Here is a 27,588-nt window from a genome sequence, read left to right on the forward strand (position 1 = left end):
GAGACATGGGACTGGGACTGGGGGCGTTGGAAATATTTGCCCTGCTCCTGTCCCAACAAGCCCAAGTATTTGTCAAATATAAGCTGTGCTTTTAAGTGCTCTTTAATAACAAAGAGCCTTAAATCTTACCTATCACATCGGGATGAACAAATCCTACTCGACATGGGATGACATAATGCCTCACATGTCCTCAGTTATATTGGTTCTGTAAGTAATACTGTTGCGTAGATGTCTCATATTCATTTGTTTTTCCAATAGATGTTGTTGGCCATTCTATATTTTAAGCTTCAGAAATGTAGGGGAAAGAAAACTTTAGGCTAGTTATTTCAAAAGAAAATGAGGATCCGAACATCCAGTGGAAGAACCAAAAGGTTCTAATTGCAAGCGAGAGGCAGCATGTGGGAGAAAATGCCCTTTACCCTAATATTAATTGGAGATGTGGGACACATAATATGAGTTTGAAGCTTGAACCTTGCTCTGCCTTTGAGGTACTCGGTCGAAGACTAATGCATTATAATGGCCAACTTGCCTTATGGGGGCCACTCACCATGGCTCCTACCATGGTGAGTTTCATTGCTATTCTGATGCTTCTGTGTTGTTAATCTAAACCCACAATGAAGTTATTCTTCCTTCAGGTCTGTGGGTGGCTGGAATCTACTGTGGTTATGTATTTCATTAAGGGCTCTTGTAATGGATGACTTGTCTATGCACATTCTGCTGCTATGTGCTCTAATGTAGCCCTTTCTGCTATGCTTCTTAATGAAGAGGAGTATTCTGGTTGTGTCATACTGACAGTTTGCCAGAGGCAATTTTACAGTCCAATGTATTTATTCATGTCACACATTGTTTTGACCGAAATAGGAAATTTGAAAAGATAACAATACATAATAAATGTCTTGTTTATATCAGTGCTCATTGGGTGGTCTAGATTGGCTTTCCTAACTTTGACTTCATGTATTAATAAAGCATAGCTGATAGAGTCAGTGCATCAGCAACATTGTGAGCTTTGGAAAAATACAGGGAAAACTAATTTATCCAAATGCACTCCTGAATTGAGGTCATTCTGAACCAGTCAGTTGTTAAGACAAATGCTACTTGGCTGGAATTGATTCCAAAACACCTTTATAGGAGTGCATGTGAGTGCATGACCACACGAGAAATGTGTTTCTATTATTTTAAAACCAAAATCAAACTATTCAATTGCGGAAATGTCCCCCCCCCCCCCCTCTTTTCCATGGCTCATTCAGTTGCATTGGTAGTCTACTGTAGGCTACTCTGTCTGCTGGTGTTGAGGTGTTGGTTTTAATGTAAAGGCAAGGTGTAGCAGTTTACACATACCAACCCAATCACAGAGAGAGCAATCAGACCAGTGAGAGCGGCCAATACACAAACATTGTGTACACAACAGGTCGATCAGACAGAACATCTTGGTGCACCCTCACTGTTCCAACCCTGGTTTGAAGTGCATTGTTTTTTACATTGCCACACATATTTCTGTCATTATTAAATCCCACTGGTAGACCAGCATCTTTAGATGTCTATACGATCTTAGACATGTAAGATGCTACAGAATTGTACAATAGGTTGCCTTTAATCTCCCTTTAGTGTGATATTCATTGTGAAACCACAGATAACTCAAGATGATACAGCACTGTATCACTTAACAGCTCTTATGTTTACATAATAGAAACGTTATCCAAAGACATTAATTAAGCTTCACAGTTTCATTGTATTCACATTTATTTCAACCCTAACAGGCCTAGCAGGGCGGTGTTCAGGGCTACTACCACAATATTGTTTAGTTTTTCTCTGGGTTGAGAGTTTCACATTAACACAATTTAGGCATTTATAATTAGGCATTTAGCAGAGTCTGAAGAGATGGGTTTTCAGACTACGGCAGAATATTGGGAGTGAGTCTGCACTAGTTCTGAAATGGGAAGTGCATTCCATAGTTTTGGAGCCAGAAGGGAGAAGAGTTTGTAGCGTGTGGAGCGTTGTCCCGGCGTTTCTAGTGAAGGTTCTTCCAGCTTCCCTGCGTTGACTGATTAGAGTGCGCGGGAGGGTTTGTAGGGTTCAATCAGTCTTGTCTGGGTTCAGCTTGAATACAGAAACACACAGAGAAACTGTATGGTATATCATGAAGCTTTATGTTATGCCTGCCAGCATTTTGTAAGACTAGTTGAGCCTGTGAGTGACTACAGAATTAATTTAAATGAGTGCAGTGGCATTTACATCATCCTCTTTCCCCCTATCCTCATCACAGTGTCAGACCTGATTGGCTAAACAGCGAATCAACTGCAGAACCATTCAAAGGGGAAAAGGACAATAAATTGGTTTGATGGAGTATCAGATATTGTGCAGTGTAGTACCTGAGAGAGAGGATTGATGACTGAACAGAATGAAGAGCAACATGAGGCAGAAAAAACGGGGTCAGACCCAGCTTATGTAACACCCCCCCACCCCCCCCCCCCCCCCCGCTCACTGTAGGCTTGAGTGCATGTGGCAGCATAGGGCTGGGCTCCCACACATCTGCGTCAAGGGCATGGAAAACACAATAATGTATCCCCCCCAATGATTCTGTCCTAAAAAGAAAACAGGGGGGAGGGGGGGGGCATCAGGTGGAACAAGCTCCCCATCTGTTGATGGTCTCAGGCATGGAACAGAACAGAACATTCTGAGAGAGAGAGAGAGAGAGAGAAGCAAGCAGCCTGTCCAGCCTAAAGGCAGGTAGATTGGTCCAAATGTTCAATGTGGTGGAAACTTATGAGCTCATTTCTACGTAGACGATCCCCCCCAAATGCAGGGTGCTTGGTGTACAACCACAACAGCACTACATGTAGGGGTCGGTGTTGTTCACATCAGCTCTGAATAACTCAAGCTCAGTGAGGCTTTATGTCCCCTGTCATGGTACTCACTGTCGTTACTTCCCCTCCACTTAACAGGATCCCCACCGCATGTTGAAAGGGGGCCGAATGGTCTGCTTCCTCTGTCAAAGCGAATAAAGTCTTTATCTGGCTGGCTCGATCAGCATCGTCTGTTGGGGAGGTGATTGTGGAGATGTCATATAAACAAGGGCGTCGGTGGTGTTCTCTGTTTTCTTTGCATGGTCCAATCCAAGTCAGATTTTTCATTTGAAATGTCTTCATTTGAGGCAAAGCTAATATAAGTGTAAGCCATCCTTCTAGCAGTGGCTTGCAACTGCTTTGCATTGCAACCGAATTTCACCCAGCCGATGAAATCTGGACTCTGGATATATTATTCATTCTTCCCTTTATTAGAAGAAGTTTTATTTATTTTTTGCTTTTGTCCTACTTCTGTGATCTGTATCCCGCCCCACTGGAATTTCAATGTTAGGGCTACATAATACATTATACACCAGGTAGCTGTGTTTGAAAATGGAGAATATCTAGGCTTTTGTTCAGAGTATAATTATTGTTCCAGTGCTTATTCAACTAACTTAAAGGACCATACCAGCCGTTTTGACATGGATTCCTCAAAACCGTGTTTTTTGGGGGGTTGTTTTTGTCATTTGGAATAATTGGTGTGATATGTTTTCTGTGACTTTTTGTGACAACAAATACTAGTATTCTGATGTGGGTGTGTAATTTTACATCCATTATGCCATATGCACAACAAACACAACCAGGCGGAAATTCATTAAAGGAGAGAGGTCGCATACACTTTGTCCACTGTGTCTGTCACCAGAAATGGTGATGTCACAGAGACAAAAAATGTCAAAGCATGCTGGAGAGTGATGTCAAAATCACCACAGACCCATATGAATAAGTTGTCCAAAAACACCTTATTATTGGTTATTGTGATAAATATACCAGTGAAATCTCATATCAAAATTGTTTAATTGGACAAAGATTCACAGAAGTTTAGATCTGACATTTCTGGACAAATGAGAACTGCTATCAAAGGGATCACAAGTAGTCATAATATTCCATCTTAGTAGAGACATTAGCAAGCACTTGAACTGAACTGTTTGGATGATATGTCCTGTTTTTTTTTCTTCTTTAGAGCTTTGCAGATGATACCAGACACCTCAGGACAATCCTATCTGAGAGATCCAGTGTTGTTCAGCATGGCAGAAAAATCTGTACTATCTTGCAGGTAACAGTCATATTTCAGCCACATTATTCGATTTTTTGAATACAGTGTCTTCAGGTTTTGTGTATTCCGTTATATATCCCATGCGGAGTGAGTAAACCATGTCTCCTTTCCTCTTCAGCTTCTGAATCATGGGGAACGTGGAGAGCCAGAATGGGGTCCATGCCCTCTACGGTAACCAGCATGGCCATTTGTCACGCAAGCACATGTCTCGTTCCCTCCGCGTCTCCAACAAGCAGGCCAGGCGCTCTCGACATGCCTCATCGGGGAAAATAGAGCACAGGAACTCAGAGACGAGCACCCGCTCTAGTAGCACGCCCAGCATCCCACAATCACTGGCCGATAACGGGCTGGAGCCCTTCAATGAAACCGACGTCCTCTCTGACTTTGGCAGCCCTGTATGGGTGGACCGTGTGGCCATGAACCTGCGGCCCATGTCCTTCCACAATGACCTCGCCAACCAGTCGGTGCATGCGGAAACTATGCACATAACTTTACCAGGCCCCGTTGCACAGAGAGCACAGCAGAGAGGAGCGCACGCAGGTGAGGTGACCTACCTCCAGAAGACGAGGGATGGCCCTAGGGAGACGGTGAGCTTCAAAAAGAAGAGGTCTAAGTCTGCTGACATGTGGAGAGAGAACAGCTTGGAGTTTTCCCTGTCAGACCTTAGCCAGGAGCATCTCACCAGCACAGAGGAGATCGTAGACGCCAGTGAGCGGCACTTCACTGACTGTGACGGCCAGTTACAGTCCATTCCCAAGGCATTGGAGGTGCTGGACTCCGGCGACAGGGCAAACTCTCTGGATGAGCTCTACAGCCAGAAGAGCCCTGTCCACAGACCACCCCATGGCCGCTACACCAAGTGGCACGATGTCAGCAGGGCCGCCAGAGAGGGCGAGGACGATAAGATGCTCTCCCCCTCAGAGGAGGACGGGGGCGGCTACGGAGCGTACACACTGCCCTGCCGGCGTTCCCATTGCCTGTCCGAGGGCCTGAGCAGTCATCAAGCTGCCATGTGTGCCAGTATGCAGGGTAGAAGGGCACAGACCATACAGGTGAGAAGTACACTTCAACTCGCTCCTACCTTATGCAGCTGTCTGGGCTGCAATTTAACAACTTGAACCCTAGCATTCCTATTCTGGGGGAACATTCACTGCAAATAGACGATCTAAAAGCTCACAGGAGTTATTATTAGCAAAGAGATTTGGTGTAGAGAGAAATACTAGTGGACCTAGTATGGAGAGAGCCTGGGGGGTCCTGGTCAACTAAGTGTATACGTTTTAATTGGTTATTATGTCTATTACACATAATTCCAAAAAATCACACCCGTGTGAAGTGAGGGGTGCTAATATATTAGTCTAACTCATGTTGCTATGATTAGGTGATGTAATGGTGATGTAAAACAAACATGGACAAAACAAACATTAAATTCTCTTTATTGTCAATGGCATTTAATGTTTGTGTTAGGGACAAGATGACGTAAATTTCCCTTCATTGTCAATGGCATTTTTTATGTTTGTTTAAGGAAAAACAAACATTAAACCTGTATAACGCCCCTCAACAAACACATGCATAGGCATATTTCCTGTGCATATCTGTCATCTGATGATTACTGATGATGTATGCATTTCATAATCTCTAACTTGGTAGCGTGCGTGTCAGGAACCTGAAATGCACAGACTTATATCGCCACCAAGAAATGTACTTCCCCCTTTGAAAACACAATCCTTTTTCATTATTTTAATTGTGTCTGGAGTATTATGCGTCCACTCCATTCACCAAGCCGCTAATGAGCTCCAAGAAGCAGGTTGTACGTAAGAGTAAAAACAGCACAGCCTGCTTGTGCCAGGGCACCAAAGTGCCATTTGGCTGATGGATGTGTTGTTGTCCCGGGGAGGGAGACGGCACTCTTGTGGGGAGGGGGGCTTGAAGTCACTCCCTGTTTGAAATGCCTCAACCTTTTGTTATGGTAATGAAGGGAGGCCCTGCCGTGGAAGAGTGTAACAGTAAAGCGTGTATTGGTGGGGCACCACGGCTAGCGCGGGTTAACGGAGCTCTGGAGCGCATGATTTGGGTCATGTGATTAGATGGAGATGCCGGGTTTGGTGTGACTCCCTTCATCTCCCAGGAGCCCACTGGCCGGCTATGAGTGTAGGAGAGGGCAGACCCCATCCCATCAGTGCCACACTGGGAGGGAGGACACGGAGGCTGTACTAACGGTTAACACTGCTGTGCTGTGAGGAATTCATATTAACAGGATTATTAACAGGATTAAGTACAGGATTAAGTATCTCATGGACACTGTGTAATCTACACAAAATAACAAACAAAAAAACATGTTGGCCATGCAAGCACGGATGTATCCTGTATATTTACAGAGACAGTATGGTGTTCAGTCAAGGTAGGAGTTTTGTTTGTCTAGCTGTGTTGTTGTTGTGTTGTGATGTATGGAAACCTGGGTCGCTATGCCGTCTTACGCCTGTTTGGTGTTGCAGGATGTCACGGCGGGCGAAGGCAGCGAGTATGAGGACAGCGGCATCGACGGGGTGACAGCGGAAGCGGAGCACAAGTCCAGACGCTACAAGACCATGTCTGCGTCCTTCTCCGTGTGCTCGGCGGCCGGCAGGAGCATGTTTGCCGGGAGTGACAGTGCCAGCAGCAGCAGCGGCGGCGGGGCCAGCGAGTGCGTGCAGGGCGTGTACGAGAACTTCCGTCAGGAACTAGAGAGGAGCTCCTGTCAGACGGAGAGCTTGGAGGAGGCGGGGTCAGCTCTCAGCGATGAGCAGAGCACCATGAGCTCCACCTATCAGGACCCATTGCTCAGCGTTGCCCAGGGAACCGTACGCAAGGCTGGCAGGCTTGCCGTCAAGAATTTTCTGGTTCACAAGAAAAACAAGAAAGTAGAGTCGGCCACTAGACGCAAGTGGAAGAGTTACTGGGTTTCCCTCAAAGGTTTGCCCAGCATTAAATCACTCCACACACTGCCTTAATATATCATCATCTGTTCTATCTGTTGTTGTATAGTTTCAGACATACTTCTTCATATTTAACCTGTCACACTATGCTCTGTAAGCAGCATAAATATCAGTATCAATATTGATGACAGCTGACTGAACGCTAAATCAAGGCATTCATGATCCCTGAGTACATGAAATGCTGCAAACTCTGCATTTCTGAACATTGGCCATTGGGGAGCAGAATTGAATTGAATTAGCAAATCAGGATTTGTATTATTGGTTGTATTGTGCTGCAGAGTTTGGAACATGTAAGAATTTATTCTTACAATTTATTTTCCATTATTTGTAATGAATTATTTTGTTTCCTCAGGTTGTACACTGTTCTTCTATGAGACTGATGGCCGGTCAGTGATTGACCACAACAGTATTCCTAAGCATGCTATCTGGGCAGAGAACAGCATTGTCCAGGCTGTCCCAGAACATCCCAAAAAGGACTTTGTGTTTTGTCTCAGCAACTCACTGGGAGATGCTTTTCTGTTCCAGGTAAAAACAAATCCAGCTGGTTCAAAACGAAAGAAGTCAGCTACTGCTGTGTGATGCAGCCTTTTAATTGACCGGTACAGACCTTTCCTGTTGTAGTCGTGTAGTGGTGGAAAGTAACATTACAACAAAGTACATTTACCAAGTACTGTTCTGTACTAGCCATATATGGAGCGTGTCTTGAGTGTACAGGGTTTAATGAGGTCAGATCAGCATATGGAATGTCGTCAGGTCAGGTCAGCTCCATATATGGAGATCTAAGGGTGCCAGCGGGGCAGTGTCTTGACTCTTGAGTGTACAGAGTTTGATGAGGGCCCATGTAGATCCGGGCCTTAATTCTCCGGCCTGTTTTCACCGGCTGCCGGTGAAAAAAGAGAGACATCGAACAGGAAGGACGGGTGGGGAGGATCAACTTTATGGAATTTCAGAACAGGTCAGCTCCATATATGGAGAAATAAGGGTTTGAGGTTTGAGGTCAGATGTTGAGTTGCTGGTCGGCTCCATATATGCTGAGCTAGGTGATGATCCAGTCTTCTCCATGTATGGCTATCCAGGGTTTGATGAGTCAGTGTCGTGATCATCATATATGGAGACGACCATATATGGAGCGTGTCACGAGGCGTGACCGACTGACGGCCATATATGGTGCCGTGTTGTGTCACGAGGCGTGACGGACTGATGGCCATATATGTTGGCATGACGGATTGACAGGTTTTGCAGGTTTTCATAGTAATCTGTAATTATTTGAAAACTAGTTACTAATTACTTTGTTGATGTTGATTATTATTCCAAAACACACTAACCACTTCAGCCCTTCATATATTCCAGGCCATTTGAAAACAGCCGATCAATAAGCTTGTTGGGCTATTTTCAAAAGATTTTCAATACATTTTGAACTTGTGAAATGGGACATTCTGCACAACGAGTTATTTTACGTTTGGTACTTTAGTATATTTGATACCAGTACTTTTGTACTTTTACTCTTTAATTTTTTTATTCCGGACTTTTACTTTTAACATAGTATTTCTACATTGCAGTATTGATACTTTTACTTAAGTAAGAAATGTGAGTAGCCTACCTTTTCCACCACTGGTCGTGCCTGACCTCTGAACCTTGGCCGTCTGTCCCACTCCCCACAGACCTCCAGCCAGACAGAGCTGGAGAACTGGATCACAGCCATCCATTCAGCCTGTGCCACCGCTGTCGCCCGCCAGCACCACAGGGACGACACTGTGCGACTGCTCCGCGCCGAGTTCAAGAAACTGGAGCAGAAGATCGACATGGACGAGAAGATGAAGAAGATGGGAGACATGCAGCTGTCCGCTGTTACCGATAGCAAGAAGAGGAAGACCATCTTGGACCAGGTAAAATATTGAAGCTCTGACGCGCTTAACACCAGTTTTTACACCATACTGCTGGCTTTCTCTCAGACTCAAACACTGCTGGGACCTTAGAGTATATGAAATAGAGACGGCACCCGAGTTCTCCTCCCATCCACTTGCATTAAGTTGCTCTAAAGCGCATGAGGCGATTTCACTCCTCCTTCCGGGTAGGAACAGAGTGCATTCTGGGATGGATTTGCCCCAAACACATGAACGCGCTGCCGTTGACTATCATTGCACGCATTCACGTGTGTTCACGTATGAAACAGCATTCAGCGAATTTACCATACATAGCTGGCAAAAAAATGATTTAACCAATTACATGCTGCCATCGGTGGCTAAAATTGGTGGTGTTCCCTGAATCCTGCAGAAAACTACATTGTTTTGACAGCTGTGAACTCGTTCATTGGAAGTGATTGTGTGATGACACATAGCTTCAGTCTGTGCCGTCTTCTCTCAGTGTAAACAATGGTTTTGTACTCGCGGGGTCTGATTAAAGTTTTATTAAAATACAAGTTGGATATTTGAAATGAAACCTCTAATAGTTGCTCAATGCTCACCCATAAACTACTGTAGCTGAGTGACGAGGAAGGAAGATGGTCAGCAGCAGCACAGATGGACTTTAACCACTGACACTCTACAGTACTTGACAGTGGTCCCACAGTAGTTTATCCTTAGCTACTCCCCTTTTCCCTTTATTTCTACACCTAATCTATACTTGCAGATCTGTTTTCTCTGCAGAATGTTCACATGCCAAGAATAGTGTTGTTCTGGTCTTCATAATAATAATAATAATAGCTTGAATTTATATAACGCCTTTCATTAAAAGGACGCTTTACAAAATGAACAACCAACCAACAAAACAACAAACAACTACCGGTATATGCAATAAGCCTAGGTGTCTTTTCAAGGCTGTTGGAGCATGGGCATGGCTGCTCTAGTTGACTACATCACATTACATAATGTGAATATGTCCTGATGTTGGCACTGGTCGCATTCATCCTGCCATCTTCTCAATTAATTGCAAAGGCTCATATTGTTGTTCACTGGACTGTTTGCATGAAAAGAGATCAAATGGCCATTGTCCTGTTGGTTTAGGTAGTGCCTGGCTGGAGCAGTCTGTTTGGCAGTGTCAAGTTTCACATTGTGAAGACCTGAATGGAAGCAGGGTCTGTTCCTTAGGGACTGGGACCATTTCAGCTCTCTATCTGCCAGTAGAATATTTAGCATTGTTTCTGTGCGGTCTCTGGGCTACTTGGCAGTGATACAGAATCCTCTGCCATGTTGCTAGACGCCCATTCCAAAGACTAGCGCAGGACCATGACAGGGAGGGGACACCCCAATGAATAACCTCAATGTCCCGCTCTGCTGCCCCTGTAAACACCAAGCCATTAGGCAGAGAGTGCAGGATTGCAGTTCTTTGAGTATACTGGTGACAGAGTCTCTGACAACGCAGAGAAGGCACCATCTTGACATGGAGGTCACGGATAAATGGCAGAACAAGCGACACACGCGCTCGCAGCCGCACACACACACACACACACACACACACACCTTTACCAAACCTGTGATATGGGCTCCAACCTGCATGTGGTTTAGGGATGACTAATTAACTGTTTCTTTTTGTTCCTCCCATCCAACAGATCTTCTTGTGGGAGCAGAACCTGGAGCAATTTCACATGGATCTGTTCCGCTTCAGATGCTACCTGGCCAGCCTGCAGGGAGGAGAGCTGCCCAACCCTAAGCGCCTCCTGGCCTTCGCTTCCCGCCCCACCAAGCTGGCTATGGGACGTCTGGGCATATTCTCTGTCTCCTCCTTCCATGCATTGGTAAACGTCCTCTTTTTTTCCATTTAATTTGTAATGCATTTCCTCTATTTCTAGTGCTTCTTATATTCAGTTGTATTTATCATCATGGTAGGTGTTTATTCCAAGATAGACATGATATGGACAAAAATTTATATAACCCTCGGTCCAATATACCTTGGAATCATGCATAGGTTGGTACCTCTCTTGAGAGGAAATTGGTTTAGAAATGAATCAGTGCTGTGTCAAGGTGTGGTTTTACTACTGCTATTTTAGAGCCCAATATGTAGGGCACGTGTTTGGAAGGGTTTGTTTACAAGGGATGTCCTCCTCCACAGTGCTGAGGTGATAGAAGTAAGCACAGCAGCACAACATTGGAGAGTAGTGCTGGCAGATCTATAAGGTCCTTTTTTTCATCTATCCTGCCACCTACGCAGCAGACTAGTGCAGAGCAGGTGGTTGACAGCAGGATGGAATGTAATGAAGTCATTTATAACAGGAATAATCCTTCCGTCTGCTCCCTGCATCAATTTCTCTTTTATTTCTTTATCGCTCTTATTTTTTTGCTATTTGTTATTCCACTTAACTCTTTAATTGCCACATTTTACTGACCAAATACTGACTTTATGTGGCCTAGCCTAAAACTGTCATGTTGTGTACAAGTCAGCATGGGTAGGATTGTTACATTGGCACATTAGGCAGTGTGAACCATTATGCTGTACTAATATACTTGATATTTCTCTTTTTAGTTTTTACGTTTGATTTAAACTGCATGCCATGCCTTAGACTGAGATGCACTCAGTGCCGATCTAAAATCAGATTATTCAGCAAAAAATTGTCAAAATGTTGAGAATTGCATAAAATAACTGAATTTGACGTTGAATGTGAACACTAGGGGGTGGCAATTGCCATCCCCTGGAACCCCAAATCACACCCCTCTGTAATGTTACAAGATGTAATATATGATGGTTTCCTCTGTGCTGTGTTAAAGGTGGCTGCTCGCACGGAGAGCGCGGTGAGACGACGTACACAGGCCACATCACGTTGCAACAGCAAGCGTAAAAGCCGGTTCTCGTCCCTCTGGGGACTGGATACTACCTCAAAGAAGAAGACGAAAGCCTACCCCACTATCAACCAGGTCTGCAATTAAACTAAATTTGGAACATATCACTATGTGTTGTCTTCTTCTTCTGTCGTATGTCCTTAGACCTTCAGCTCCGGTGCAGAAAGCCAGTCCAGTGTGTCATTGTCTAGGTCAATTAACCCACGGTCACCGGTGGCCGGTATATGGGGCAGCTGGTCAGCACGTGTTCCACAGTCTGTAATGGTTCCCCACATTCGCAGTGGGCACTGTCTGTGAGACCCCATTTCTGCATGGCTGCAGCAAAACGTCCGACACCTGTCCTCAAGGTTGAGGGTTGTCCACTCCTTGCGGGGGAAGTGCTGGCCAGGAACACATGTGGGATCCTCGATGTAGTGGTGAAGCCTGGATGGTTCTGCTGCCTTCCACTGGTCCCTCCATCTCGCCTTCACCCAGGAAGCCTTGGAGGTGTCGGCTGGTGTTGTGCGGAGCAGTTCCTGGGCCTGTGTGGCAAAAGGGCGACGGGACTTGAGGCGCGTGCGCTGTGGTGTCTCCGTGACGACCTTGTGGAGGAGGTGGGATTCGATAAACCGTGCCTTCTGAGCAAGGGCTAGTGTGGCCGCCTCTCGCCTGACCTCTGCAGGGGCGATTCCAGCAAGTACTGGCAGTTGGTTGGTTGGGGTGGCTCGTAGGCATCCGGAGACAGTCCGTAGGGCGCTGTTGAGGGCAGCGTCCAGCTTTTGGACATGGGGGCTACGGCTCCAGACTGGGGCACAGTACTCAGCGGTGGGGAACACCGGGTGGAGATGTGCAGCGTCTTCGTGGCGGCTCCCCACGTGGTTCCGGCTAGACGCCGTATCAGTGCTGCACGGGCGCTGGTTAAGACTGAATATACTACGTGTTGTGATCTTGTAAATCTCAACATTTTCAGCCAAATGTTCGCCCCAGAATAGGGACGCTATGGTTCAAGTGGTTAAACTGTAAAGTCTATCTCTCAAAGCACATAATTGTTTCCTTTGTGTTACCTTCTGTTTCTTCCACAGGTCTTTGCTGATGGAGATGAGCCAGTGAAAAAACCGATAGAGGGCATGTATGTTGATGCTGCCAAGGAATCCATGGTAAGTCAGCATCATTCTTCCATACGGTTTGGTGCCAAGCTGACGCTGAGGCGTATAGTAGGTGAGACCACAGATGGAGCTTTAAGCAGGTTTTTGGCCAACATTGATGTCAGTGAAATATTGGTCTTGAAGAATCAACAGAGCAGCTGCCAGCTGCTGGCCAAGAAGTTACAACTATGATGGATAGCTGGGAGCAATGAAGGTCTCTCTTTTAAAGTCTTCTTCTCCCTTAAAGCAAAAACACAAAAATGAGATGTGTCCATTCAAGAAAAAGAAAAAGAGTAAAGCAAAAGTGGAGAAAACCTTTGACACATTGATGATGGTGATGACAAAGTTGTCCCAGTGGTGACACTAGCAGACATATAGTAGAGGGCTACTGCAGGAACTTTCCTGCGGTAGCCCTCCACTTCAACACAATATACTTCATTGGCCCCCAGGAGTCTATACTAGGCCCCTTCTTTTTTACCTTACACTAAATCTCTCAGAAAATAGCTGATCTGCAAGCTCACAACCGCCAATGAAGTTCCTATGCAAAGCATTGTGACGACTGTTCGCCCCAGAATAGGGACGCTATCATGTGATTTAAATCACAACTGTAGCATTATGTTGATTGATGGATTGAATATTTTATTGATCATTTAAAAGTACAGCAATATGAGAATATTAGAGAAAGTGCTCCTCGGAGCACAGGTCTCCACCAGGTCAGGAACGTTTGTAATGTGTAGGAGTAATATATAGGTTTTTATTTATAAAAAATGTGCATGCAAAGTTTCACAGCAATTGGACGTTGTTTTTTTTCTAGAAAAATGATGAAGGAACAGCAAAAAGCCTTCAAAGACCCAGTACAGAAAGTGATATCTGGGTCCCTGACCACCTTACTCCTTCCTGGGTGTGTTTGCCAAATGACCAGCCTGTACTAACGATCATCCAGCCGGGGGAGTCTGCACTCTGTGCCCTGGAAACGATCTGCAAGGTAATACGCCAAGTGTCATCTATCCTGTGGATCATGTTTCACCTACGAGAAGATACAGCAGATCTGAACCTTTCCTGTCCTAATTACAAGCTTAAATTAATGCTGATTCCATGGTATGATAGGCTAAACTGGATTACATATAAACATCTTAATAAAATAAATGGCATGTGGTTATAACTAAGTGTGAAGTAATTGGTTGACTCTTTAAAGTATCAAACATGTAAAATTCATCATGACATCTTGTTAAGAGACTATTTTGCAGCGTATACATCTTTATTGTCATGGCTGGGATGCATTGTAAATATTTGTTTTCAGAATAAAATAAATAGGCTAATTAAGCTACTGTCAAAAGTGTTAAAAATACCAATTCCCTTTTTTTCCTCACTTTTTCACAGGCTCACGATCTTGATCCCACCAAGCACTATTTGCGACTGAAGTTCCTCATTGAAAATCAAGTGCAATTCTACATCCCCAAACCAGAGGAGGATGTGTGTGACTTGGTATGCATGAATTCAGATCGTCTCTTGTCTTATCTCCAACTGTCACTCGACAGGGGTGGGGTTGAATGGGTGCTGGGTCCAGGGGTGGGGTTGAATGGGTGCTGGGTCCAGGGGTGGGGTTGAATGGGTGCTGGGTCCAGGGGTGGGGTTGAATGGGTGCTGGGTCCAGGGGTGGGGTTGAATGGGTGCTGGGTCCAGGGGTGGGGTTGAATGGGTGCTGGGTCCAGGGGTGGGGTTGAATGGGTGCTGGGTGCAGACATTTAACAGACGCTATCACGCTTTTGATGTGCATTCCCCACAAGCCCTGATTTATACCAGTGTCATATGCCTAAAATAGCTGATCTACAAGCGTGCCGAATTGAACTTGTAGATCGTTACAACAACCAATGTCATGAATTCTAAGAAATCTCTGGAATGATTTTGACGGAGCATGATGTGTTTCAGCCGGGACAGTGATTCACGTGATTTCCTAATGTAGTTTTCCAATGGTACTTCCAGCTTCTCCAAATACAGACTGTGCGAAATCTCTGTGTGCATTCCTAACTTGTATCGTTCCGTAGTAACAGAATGCCAAAAGAAGACAGTTCATACGTGATTAAACAAAGTCTATGGGATTGGGAAGAACATGTTGTTTTTTTTGTTATAATGAATGTATTTTCTGTTTACAGCTTTACAAGGAGATTGAGCTCTGTTCCAAAATAACAAAAGTCATCCAGTTTGACCGCGATGAATCCTGCATGATTGGTTATGGTATGAGCACTTTTTGAGAATTGCATGAATGCACATAGAATTCCACTTTCTGATAAATGACTCTTACTTACATTAATACATTTTGATTACATTTTTTTTGAGAAATTATATGCACAAATCTCCTAACAGCCAGAATCAAGAAGCTCTATGTATACAAGTCAACATTTTGTTTTATGTTATGTTAACCCAGTTAGGTTTTACGCAATTCAGTTGATTTCTATTTTTATTAGACAAATTGGCCATATTCAAATGGTAGCCATTTTACACTCTGGGCCCTCTCCCCAAGTATGATGTTAGAGCAAAATGGCCACTGTGTGAATATGGTATATTGCCATGAAAGCTGTAAAAATCTCCCTGATGCAGTTTATGTAATAGGTTGCCCTTCAATTCCTCTGATCTGTGTTCCTCCTCCAGGTTTCTCTATTTCGGTGGTGGAGGAGGATGGAGTTCAGCAGCTTTACATCACTGATGTGAAGGCGGGCGGACTAGCCTTCGCCAAAGGTTGGTTGACCTAAATTACTAAGAGCTTTTTCTGTAACATGTCCCATTCTGCGCAAAAGAGAAACAAGCTTTTCAGAATTGACATGCAGTCAATACAGAAGTCTTATGGTTTCACCTTAGAAATTCACTAATGTAATGTATTCATCGGTAATAAGGGCCTTGGAGAACGCTGCAGCCCTCAATAAGCTTTGTTTTGAATTCTGTTGTGATATTTCTAGGACAGCTACAATGAAGGAGAACATTTGCCCGGAAATGTAAAACATTAACCGTTGCATTTCACTATCAGCACCAGACTCACCATCTTTTACTGTTATTCAGCATAATGTCATACTGGAAGAATTCCATGTCAAAATAGAAATGCAACCACCAGATGTGTGTACATATGTAGGAAACCAATAACTGAACTCAAATTCATAATAACTGCTGGAATATGTTGTTGAATATAACATACTGTTTTTAATAAATATCATTGGGTTGGGTTGCTTTCACTGTGTTCAGAGTTTAGGCTTAATGCAGTCTGATTATACCTCATTGGTAGCTATACATTGTTATTCAAGTGTGACTAATCCAACGCCACTGTACAGGCCTCAATGCAGGGGATGAAATACTGCAGCTCAATGGAAAGGACTCTCACTCCCTCAACTTCTCCGACATGAAAACAGCATTCTCCCAAGCCTTGCTGGCCTTGACTGTCAACACTCTGCCTTCAGTAGAGCGACGTCAGCTCTGCTTCCTGCCTCCACGGAGGTCAGACGTAGAGGATGACCTCTACACTGACATTTTCTCCCAAAGTCAAGGTACGGAGCAAACATAATTAAGATACATCATCTTCACTGACTTTTATTTTATTTATTTATTTTTTATGGACGGACAGACAGTAGGCTGACAGGAAATGGGGAGAGAGATGGGGGGAGACATGCAGTAAAGGCCGTTGGGATCGGGAGTCGAACCCGCAGCACACTGCCAGACTGGATTACCAGCCAAGGTGCCTGGAGCGCAGGCATCTTCACTGACATTCATATTATATCAAAACTTCTTTTTTTTTTTTTTAAGATATTTTTTTTGCGGCTTACGCCTTTTATTGATTTTTGAAGGGACAGACAGTAGGCTGACAGGAAACGGGAGAGAGATGGGGGGATGACATGCAGTAAAGGCCGTGTCGGGTCCGGGAGTCGAACCCGCGGCACACTGCGACTGGATTACCAGTCCGGTGCCCAGACCGTTACGCTACGGCCTGGGCCATATCAAAACTTCTTTATTTTAACAGACCTGCTTGAAGATGGCATTCATATCTTTTTTTTTTTTTTTTAAGATATTTTTTTTGCGGCTTACGCCTTTTATTGATTTTTTGAAGGGACAGACAGTAGGCTGACAGGAAACGGGAGAGAGATGGGGGGATGACATGCAGTAAAGGCCGTGTCGGGTCCGGGAGTCGAACCCGCGGCACACTGCGACTGGATTACCAGTCCGGTGCCCAGACCGTTACGCTACGGCCTGGGCCGGCATTCATATCTTTGCTGGTTCTTTCAGGCATCGATAGGATGTGTCTCAGAAGAAAACATTGCCTTTAAAAGCAGAGGATATTAGGGAGAGTTGGCTGGTTGAAAGCTCCTTATTGTTTTTTTGTTTTATTTTTAATAGAGGAAATCCTGGATGATGGGGTGGGACTGTTGCTGGAGAGCTCAGGAGATAGCCTGGACGATGATTCTGAGATCTTCAGTGAAGCTGATGATTGCCGAAAGGTAAGGGCATGACTTCATCATTACCCACTTTTGAGGACATTGTTTGTGTGGACATTGTTTTGATCTCAGCGTGTGCTGCATCTGATTTACCTCCAGTAAAGGTTTTCATTATATTTCTTATTTCTGTCATTGCCTTTGAAAACCTCCCACTCAGCTCTCTGTTATGATGAAAACTCCCTTCTGCTATGTAGCCTACTTATTTAGTATTTGCTGGGGTTGTAGAACAGTGTAGGTACGTATATTTAGAACAGTCAGATTCTAACCCCAACCTCTTACACTGTACCTGCATCAGCGTGTTAGCTGTAGAGGCCAACTTTAGACATGAGTCACATGACTCTCTGAAGTCCATGCACATTTTAATCACTTAATGATATAGTAGACTGGCCTCCTGTACCTCCTATCACATTTCCCTGCTCTTGACTATAGTACACATTTGACGAAGTCAGCTTTTATATTATTAGTATGCTTCAAGGTGGCTGTTGTACTTGTATATGTATATTTATGGTGCAAATATGCATGTGAACTCTGAACACTCCAAAATGAATAATAGATATACATGCATTCACAATCACAAATTAAAATGACAAAGTGTTTGCTGTCAAATTAAAACAGATCAACTCAATGCCATGGCTAACAAGATCAGAGATGTTGCCTAAGCCATGCAAAGAGAGCCTCAGAGAGAGGGGGGAAAACATGCTGAATGAAATGAAAGAAACAAGGTTTTCTTGTCATGGCAACTGGCAGACCGATGGTCAATTGAAAGCATTTGAAAGACCTCCTCTTCAAGAGGTCCTATCAAAGCTCTGGAAAAGATTCTTCTGCTCAAATGATGAACTGGCAACAAAGCTAGTGTTTTATTGGTACATCTGTTAAAAGTTAGCGTCTTTAATAAGCTGTTCAAATTAACGTGCAACTTTTATTGACTAAATGTTTACTAAGATTCCACAACTAGCACAGACGTCTGACATCACTGCCTCTAGAGGGCGCCCCCCCCCCCCCTGGATCTCAGCATTATTTCTTGTATTGAATTCCCGTTGGAGAATCTTAGATGGCCATAAGAACTGCATGCCAAAAATAAACAAACCACACTGGCGATTTTACTCATATGGATATGAAGCACCGGTGAAAAAGTACAAATTTACATTATTAAATGTAACCGACACAGTGACATACCAGACCAAATTGCCTGACAAAAAATAACACCGTGATCCGGGGATATTGGGAGTGACTCCGTCAGGACTTTGGTATTCTATTATATTTGTTAATTGAATAGAGGCCATACTATAGAAATATGTTAGGGAAAACTATTTGTCCTAACAATGCAGATGCAGTTTCATAAATTTGTTTTAGTATGTTGTGATTAGAAAAATGAATAACATCAGAGAGCTCTAACATTGGAGCCATTAAAAGTAGCCATATAAAGTAGATTATTGGTCTGCTAGTCAAAATAGTGTAATTGCCGTTTTATTTACACAAATCTGTACATATAAAATAAGGTTGAAAGTGCTCCTTTAAGTAAATTAACCAGTAAAACACCCTGAGGGCGAGAAGAGGTCGCGCTGAAACAACAGAGCTTCTTAATATGGCACAGTTGAGAAGCAGGACTTAAACTATGAATCTGGTGTCAGTGAGGTCAGATGTAGAGTTGCTGGCCGGGTCCATATATGCCGATCTAGTATGTCAAACCATGTATGGCTATCTAGGGTTTCATGAGGTCAGTGTTGTGATCTTCATATATGGAGATCCAGGTGATGATAATCAGCTCCACATATGGAGACCAGGGTTCATGGCCATATATAGCATGTCTTGAGTGTAGAGGGTTTGATGATGTCAGATCGACATCGTCGATCTGAATATTTGGAGACCATATATGGACCATATATGGACCGTGTCACGATGCGTAACAGACTGACAACCTTCAGGAGCGTGTCATGAGGCGTCGTGATCTTCATATATGGTCACGACTAACGAGGCGTGATGTCACGAGGCATGATGGACTGACAACCATATATGGAATCGTGAGTGACGGAGCGACGGCGAGTTTTTCATAGTAATCTTTGACCATTACTAGCCTGGCCCCAGCCCATAATCACTAGCCCATTAAAACAAAATATGTTCTGAATAATGAAGTGAAATGAAATGAAAATTCAGACTGAATGTCAGGCTAGACCATTACAAGCACAAATATATCAATACTCTGACAATTAACTTCTGATACTTTATCCTAAAATTAAAGGGCTCATTTGAAACTGCTCTCATACAACCGACAGATGGTGTCTTGAGACAAAAAGATATGAAAATGTTGAATACATATCATTGAGACTATATATAATGAACAAATAATGAACAAAATAAATACAGTAAACATGACTTTATTGAGTGCTGACTGGCATTGTGATAGTGAAATAAGTGAATCTAGTTTGATTCTATATTTGGATTGGAGAAATTGCACACTTTGGCTAAAGTGTGAATCTAGACTCTAGAAGCTGGTGATAACTATATGACCCATGTTTGGGCTGTATCCCTGAAGAAGCCCATTCTTTGGCATTGGTGCAATTGTGAACTAATTTGTGGAGTTGGCCTGAAAAAAGTCTGCTAAGAGTGTGAATACTCTTACGGTATAGTCCTTTATTACACTGTTGGATGCTCGATTGTGATTGGTCAGTCAAGTATTCTCTTCTCAATCACAGACTAGTGTTCTGCCTCTGTTGATATTGCTATGGAAACAAAAGCTAGCGAATCACTTTCAAATCAATATTTTCAAGGAAATTATTGATTAAACCAATAATGGATTTTATATTAACAAGTGCCTCACTGTATATTTTACTGCTTATTACAAACTAAATAATTTAGTTTGTATCAAGCAAAATACTGTGAGGCGCTGTATTTTTTAAAATAAAATAAACCCCTTCATGGTGAATAATGTCTTCTGCCTCGCATCAGTCTTGCTTCACCCTGTTGGGATTTATGTTATAATAACAACCACATTATCTCTAATGCACAGGCCCTAACATTTGTACCTGTATACCTTCCTCATTCTGGTTATAAGTACAATTTTGAGTTAGTGCTAAAGCTCCAATATGTATTCTTTCTGTGTTTCCACTCATCTGCAGCCACATACGTAATTTACTTGCGGTGCAGCTCTCCCCATCACATCACTATACCCTCATACTTCACAAAGCTGCTTTATATTCCACTGCGGTGTGGCTCACGAGCCACTCTGCTCCAGCGCAACCTTGAAGAGGAGGACTCCTCTCTCTCCTGTTCCTTTTCATCCCACTGCTCTCTCAGGACAGGAGGATTATCATGGCTCATTTACAGCACTACTGGAGCTGGCCAGATTCCCCCCACCCACACACACTCGCTGTGTGAGAGAGCGGGCGAAATGGCTGAATATTAGCGACAGATTGGTCCAGCAGATTCACGAAAGCGAAGGAGGCAGGTTGGAAGGTTAAATGCTGGTTGGTGGTGTGGAGGAGGTTGAGAAGCATCGCTTTGGCTCTCATGCGTCCATTACGATCTGAGGAGTGTCTTCTCTCCATTTTAAATGATCTTTTTTTATCGCAAAAGGATGTGGTAGTGTCGAGGAGATGTGTTGGAGAGACGTAGCGTAGAGGGTACTATCCCCGAGGCTGGAGTCTTGTCTATAGTCTGACACTTTGACTGGCATCCTGAATACTACAGTATGTCTGTCCTGAAGTGGAACAAGCACAGCAAGCGCTCCTCTGAGTCCATCTATGACATGCTTCATTTGGTGAGCTTGTTTTGTTGCATTCCTTGTTTGTGACTTTGACTTTGAGTTTGTTCGTCCTTTTTATATAGCGCTTGTTGTACTGCAGAATTGTAGTGTTTTTTTAGTTTTGTTTTAGTAGTGTGCTACAGTATACATTGGTGCATTTTCATGAATATGTTGTTACCTTATTACAGTAAGGCAAAGAAACAGGTATCCTATCACTTGTTTCACACATTTTCTTGGCCATGAGAATGTGAGTCATCAGTCATCACCACATAGCAGAACCAGAGCATACCAGAGCATGCTCCAAGATGATAAAATGCAATATTAGTTTTTATGTAAGTCTGAGAGAATAATAATTTACATTACGCAAGATTTTACAATGCAGCAGTCAAGTGTCAGAGGATGTGGCAACGTAGGCAAAGATCTCAGACTTATCTCTGGTTTTCACAGCATGGGAGACACATTTTCTCTTCCCTTCTGGCAAATATAATGTCCTGCTCTCCTTCAAAGCAGTGTTTTCTAATCATGCTTGCATCTTCATTCCATGACAGCCTCCTTTTTCTCAACTGATTCTTTTACGAATAAAGTGAGGTTGTTTTATTTGTCTGTGCCAGTGTGGCATATGTGCCATATATATGTGCCAGTGTGGGGCGATATTGTGGTGCCACTGATCGAAAGCCCATTCATTGTTGTCTCCACCAGGCCGAAGGCATGGGAAGAGAGTTCGGCCTGGTGGAGAGAGTATGTTTTGCACTCCGTCCGTGTGCGAGTGTGTCCATCTATCCGTCTGTCTGTTGACAGCTAATCTCCGGCACCGTTAACCCAGTCAATTGCACACACACTCCCTGGATGCCAACGATGAACCTCTGCCCCCAAATTTTCAGAACGACCTGGAGGCTCCACCAGGAGCAAAACACGTTTTTGGAACAAAATGCCTCGGAGCATGCAATTTACGTGAAACCTTTCACGGACTTTCCTACTAGGCTGAGGAATATATCCCACCCTTTTCACATTGGCCTGTTATAGCGCCACCAACAGGTGGATTTTTGCAAAACACATTTTTGGAACAAAATGCCTCAAATCATCCAATTGCCATCCAAGGCATAAGAAGAAATGTCACCACAAAAGTCACCCCCCCCCCCCCCAGGTCAGGACCTATACGGACAAGAAGTGTAGTACATTTATTTTAAGTGAAAAAAGTACGTTTTTATGAGCCAATGAAAATGTGGTTTGTGAAAATTCTTCTTTTGTCCCTAATACAAACATGCAGCGTCATATGCTTTTGCAACTGTACAGTATGGTAGAGGGTCATGACAAATAGCACTGAAAGCAGTCTTCCTCCAATAGGTCAAAGGGGGGTGCTATGGCAATCTTTTGAAAATGAAACCTTTGAACAGGCATAACTCATGCCTCGTTTGTCCACTTGTTCCTTTGACTCATGGGGAACATATGTGTCACTTTGATCAGTAAGCTCCGCCCTCAGATCTTCTGCCAATTTGAGCAGTTTAAAAAACGCGTATACCTGATTTTCTGGGTTTTTTGAGCAATTTGCATGAAATGTTCGTCTCTGTCAGTAGAGTTCTTGCCTTCGGACCACAAGGTTGTGTGTTCAAATCCGGGTATTGTCAGCTCGTGAGTGGTATTTATGCATATTGTTCTTATTGCGTATTGTCTTCTTTCTTGGTCTCGCCTTATCGCTGCTTGCAGCTATATTCTTATTGTTGATATCGTTTTAGTTCTGTGTGTAGGCTGATGCTTATCGCAGTCTATTTTTGTTCAAAATAATAGTCCCAGTGCACATCAGAGCTGGTCTCCAAGGCAACTCGGATTGTACTGTATGGTGTGGACAGTGGACACTTATGAAAAAGCACGATTACTGATTACATGACATTACGCAGATGTCAGTGGAGGCATAGAGGGAGGAGCATGAAATGAAGGAAGAAGGCACTTGCTATGACAGACTGAAAATCGACCAAATTGGTCCACACCATTATAATTTTTTTAGCTTACTTTCCTGAATAGTCATCAATTATAACATTGCTGTCGAGCAGAAACCTTGTATCTCCAATCTACATATTTGAACTTTTATAAATCATACAATAAATCAAAGTGTTTTGTGCAAAAGTAGCAAACATTGCGATGTGATGCATTGTGAGCTTGTAACCATTTTATTTCACAGCTGTTTTTGTAGTAGTTGTTTGTCTGTGGGTTTGATATCAAACCAATTAAATCAAGAGCTTGTGACTACGTAATAACTATGTTGGGTCCATCGCAACACCGTTTTATTTTCTCTTTCTTCCCTGTTTCCTGAAAAGTAGCAGTTTTGGACATACAAGGTTTCCACTCGACAGCGACGATAAGGTTCATGTAGATGTGGTGATAGTGACATTTGCAAGTTTCTGTCAGAACAGTAGAGCAGTTGCTAACCAAGTGCTTACTGCCCTGATTTAACCATATTGGGATCTTCTTTCCATCAGCAAATTAGTGGTCCATATTTTATTCTGTTGCTTTAGCTTCCCCTTCTTTCTCTCTGTTCTCAATTCAGAGTACGGAGCAGGTCGCTGCTTTCTGCCGCAGTCTCCATGACATGAATCCCACCGAGTGTGTGTCCTCTTCGCCCAGCCCGGACTCACCGTTCCCGCCACCTGCCACCCCTCGACAACTCTCCGATGCAGACAAGCTCCGCAAAGTCATATGTGAACTGGTGGAAACCGAACGCACCTATGTCAAAGTCAGTATCAGTCAAAGTAGCGTGTGTGTGTGTGTGTGTGTGTGTGTGTGTGTGTGTGTGTGTGTGTGTGTGTGTGTGTGTGTGTGTGTGTGTGTGTGTGTGTGTGTGTGTGTGTGCGCGAGTGCGTGCGTGCATAGCAGAGTGGCTCTCAGCCTCTGCCTGATGGCCTCAAAAGTATAATATCTCCCCCGGTCCATAGGGATATCCCTTTGGTCTAGTGGTTAAGATATTGGACTTTCATGTGGGAGACCCGATTTCGAATCTCAGGTGTTACATGCGTGTGCGTGAGTTCTATCCACGTACTGTGGGGTCATATAATGTATACATCTCCAATTCTCTGTATTATGACCCTCCATATTTATACCTCCATCCCAAGAGACATGGCAGGAAACAGCTGCGTCCTTGACAGAATATTGCTTAATCTTATTCCATCCAGTATAAATGTGGATGGTTAGAATAACTGGATAACACAGGGCTTGACATGGGATAATGTCAATGCAGTGTATCATGTCATACAATTATACAATGATAACGCGGATGCATTAGTGTCAATTACCGGTAATCCGAATTTGTTGTAAAAAAGTGCAAATGGGGCCAAGGAGTTACCACAGCTATCCAATGAATAGTATTTATTTAACTCTAAGAGTGCACAAATTGTATTTGTAAACGAGCAACCCCATTTAATCATGATTTCACTTGTTTTGCAGGATCTTAACTGGCTCATTTCGAGGTACTTAACCCCGCTGCAGAAAGAGACATTCCTTATTCAGGATGAGGTATGTTAAATTGTGGCTGTACACCGTGGAGAAAGGGTTGTAAATGCTCACCATTTCCTGGGGAAGTGTTACATAATCATGTGGAGAGTTATTGTTGTGTACAAAGAGAGGAAACGCCAAGACTTCATTGTCTGTTTCAGCATCTGTATAACCAACACGATTTGTGTAGTAAAAAATGTCTATTCAGAAAAGGCTAAATCTATTGTGAAATTATGATGTTGATTACGAGACATATTAATTAGCTTTTATCTTATTTTTTTCCCCTTCTCAATAGCTGGATGTTCTGTTTGGGAATCTGTCTGAAATGGTGGAATTCCAGGTAGAGTTTCTCAAGACACTGGAGGATGGCACCAGATTAGTTCCAGATCTGGAGAAGCTGGAGAGAGTAGATCAGTTTAAGGTATACTTTCTCTATGTACACCAGACTATATACGGTTGGTAAGGCATCTGGCCTTTTAAGGCTGCCTCTTGGAGCCATTGTTTGAATAACACCTCTTCCATCTTTTCACAGAAAATCCTTTTCTCCCTGGGAGGCTCTTTCCTGTACTATGCAGACCGCTTTAAGCTCTACAGCGCATTCTGCGCCAGCCACACCAAAGTCCCAAAGGTCCTCGTAAAGGGTGAGTAAATCAGGTCTATGTAAGCAACCAGTTGAGTCCTATCTATTCATCAGCCCTCTGTTGTCTCTGACAAGGCTCCATAAATCCACACTTCAGAAATGTCAGCCAGCCAGTTGTCCATTTGACCTCTGCATACTTTTAGCTGTGTAGCCCCCATGGCTAAAGAAACCTGTTATGTGCTATAATGTATAATGTACAGACTCAGTTCTGCTGTCTAGCAATACCCTCTTCCATAGCCCCTTGAGAATGCATAATTTGTTGGTGCACAATTTGAAATGTGTGTTCATTACTCACTCCAGCCAGGACGGATGCTAACTTCAAGGCCTTCCTAGATGAGCGCAACCCCAAGCAGCAGCACTCATCCACCTTGGAGTCGTACCTGATAAAACCCATCCAGAGGGTCCTTAAGTACCCCCTATTGCTCCGAGAGTTGTACTCGCTCACAGACCCAGACAGTGAGGAACACTACCACCTGGACGGTGAGACCTATAGCCACATGGCTCAACTGATCTGACATCTGTTATTAACAGAGGGCCACTAGCAGGCCTCATTTGAGAAGATTAATTAATTTTGACAACAGAGCATTTCTGTGAAACTGCACACATAGTGTAATTGGTGAACTCTTTAATTCAGTGGTTCCCAAAGTGGGGTCCGGGGACCCCCAGGGGTACCTGAGGGAGTTCCAGGGGGTCCCCAGCTAAATGATAGTTTGGAACCAAATGGACCCTTATGGGTCTGTAACTCAGAGAGTGTAGAAATGGTTCCATTTGTTCCATTTGTTAAAATAACATTGATTTTACAATATAAATTGGGGGTCCCAGAGATATAAATACCATTAAATGGGGGTCCGTAGACTAATGCATGTCAAACTGGGGGTCGGTTGAGAATCACTGCTGGAGCCGTAAAAATCTTCTCTTATGGGGGTTCCCTGGCATATCTTTTCAAATGGGGGGTCCGTGGGCTGATTAGTGTCAATTTGGGGGTCCTTGACATGAAAACGTTTGGGAACCACGGCTTTAATTGTCTTCTAACTGGTCTGTTGCAGTTGCCATGAAAGCCATGAACAAGGTCGCCAGCCACATCAATGAGATGCAGAAGATCCATGAGGAGTTTGGGGCAGTGTTTGACCTGCTCATCACTGAGCAGAGTGGTGATAAGAAAGAGGTACGCCGGAGGAACTCTACTCTACTACTGTACTCCTGAAATCAGCTGTTTATAAAAGTGTATAATGGACTGATGGTGGCGGTATGTGTGTTTGGTGCATATGGCAGGTTGCTGATCTGTCCATGGGTGACCTGCTTCTTCACACCAGCCTGGCATGGATCAACCCACCCACCTCCCTGGGGAAATGGAAGAAAGAGCCTCAGCTAGCCACATTTGGTATGTCTTTGAAGGACATTAGCTTGACTGACATCATAATGATTAGGTTATATCAATGTTATTAATTCAACGCTGATACCCAGTCCCCACCATTCTATCCATGTAGAATGGTTGGAGGGTGTCTCTGAAAAGCTCCTCGTGGTCACTGGTGGGTAATCTTATTTAATTGGGTTGTTTTTGTTTCGTTTTTCATTTGCAGTGTTCAAAACAGCAGTGGTCTTTGTCTGTAAGGAAGGTTCCAAACATAAGAAGAAGATGGTAGGTTCAAGTAGTCCTCTGCAAGTCATGAGAATAACAAAGCCAGCCCACAATTACATCACACTTAACCGTGGGCTGTTTTCTGAACCACATTCAGATTATGTAATTATATAAGCTAACTTCGCCCATTTTTCCTTCTCCTGTAAATCTCTGACAATAATTTGTGATTGCTGTGTTTGAGCATGTATCTAATATCACTGTATAATTGCTTATAGGGTGGCTCCCATCGAGTCTCACTCTCGGGATCTTCTGAAGAGAAAGACCCATTCCGATTTAGTCACATGATTTCAACTGATGCCCTTCAGGTCCGAGCCTTGGCCAATGCTGGTAGGTGATTGATTGAGCGGTGGTATTTTCAAATATTGATTTTGTAATGTTCTGTACTTTGCTGCCCGAGTGTTGTGATGATATTTTCAATGATTACAATTTAAAAATGGGTCTTGCCGGAGTGCTCGATATATGAGGTTATGACTCATGACTTGAGTATTCATTGTTCCCTCAGATGGCGAGGGCACTGCAGTATGCGTAATAGTCCATACCAAGTCCGAGTCCGAGGGAAGGCCAGAGAGAACATTCCAGCTGTGTTGTAGGTAAGGGCCTCCTCTGTAATGACTTTCCACTGGAC

At 43.6% G+C, this 27,588-nt stretch overlaps 1 protein-coding gene across 2 annotated transcripts in view; it reads left to right on the plus strand.

Annotated features, from left to right (window-relative positions):
* LOC310864169 (rho guanine nucleotide exchange factor TIAM1-like) overlaps window positions 1-27,588 on the plus strand; it is a 50,410-nt gene that overhangs the window by 21,221 nt on the left and 1,601 nt on the right. For both annotated transcript variants that reach the window (XM_083772752.1, XM_083772753.1), the window contains exons 2-25: window positions 4,024-4,116; window positions 4,235-5,168; window positions 6,609-7,065; window positions 7,441-7,613; window positions 8,750-8,974; window positions 10,636-10,821; window positions 11,789-11,935; window positions 12,922-12,996; window positions 13,799-13,969; window positions 14,365-14,469; window positions 15,138-15,219; window positions 15,634-15,720; window positions 16,305-16,517; window positions 17,362-17,462; window positions 23,744-23,929; window positions 24,637-24,705; window positions 24,980-25,105; window positions 25,217-25,325; window positions 25,625-25,804; window positions 26,371-26,489; window positions 26,597-26,705; window positions 26,905-26,963; window positions 27,179-27,290; window positions 27,466-27,553. In XM_083772752.1, the coding sequence (XP_083628878.1) occupies window positions 4,245-5,168; window positions 6,609-7,065; window positions 7,441-7,613; window positions 8,750-8,974; window positions 10,636-10,821; window positions 11,789-11,935; window positions 12,922-12,996; window positions 13,799-13,969; window positions 14,365-14,469; window positions 15,138-15,219; window positions 15,634-15,720; window positions 16,305-16,517; window positions 17,362-17,462; window positions 23,744-23,929; window positions 24,637-24,705; window positions 24,980-25,105; window positions 25,217-25,325; window positions 25,625-25,804; window positions 26,371-26,489; window positions 26,597-26,705; window positions 26,905-26,963; window positions 27,179-27,290; window positions 27,466-27,553 (4,103 nt within the window). In that variant the 5' untranslated portion in view covers window positions 4,024-4,116; window positions 4,235-4,244. The remainder of the gene's footprint in view (window positions 1-4,023; window positions 4,117-4,234; window positions 5,169-6,608; window positions 7,066-7,440; window positions 7,614-8,749; window positions 8,975-10,635; window positions 10,822-11,788; window positions 11,936-12,921; window positions 12,997-13,798; window positions 13,970-14,364; window positions 14,470-15,137; window positions 15,220-15,633; window positions 15,721-16,304; window positions 16,518-17,361; window positions 17,463-23,743; window positions 23,930-24,636; window positions 24,706-24,979; window positions 25,106-25,216; window positions 25,326-25,624; window positions 25,805-26,370; window positions 26,490-26,596; window positions 26,706-26,904; window positions 26,964-27,178; window positions 27,291-27,465; window positions 27,554-27,588) is intronic.

This window comes from Protomyctophum parallelum, assembly GCF_964188405.1.
Source record: "Protomyctophum parallelum genome assembly, chromosome: 9".
Taxonomy (NCBI): domain Eukaryota; kingdom Metazoa; phylum Chordata; class Actinopteri; order Myctophiformes; family Myctophidae; genus Protomyctophum; species Protomyctophum parallelum.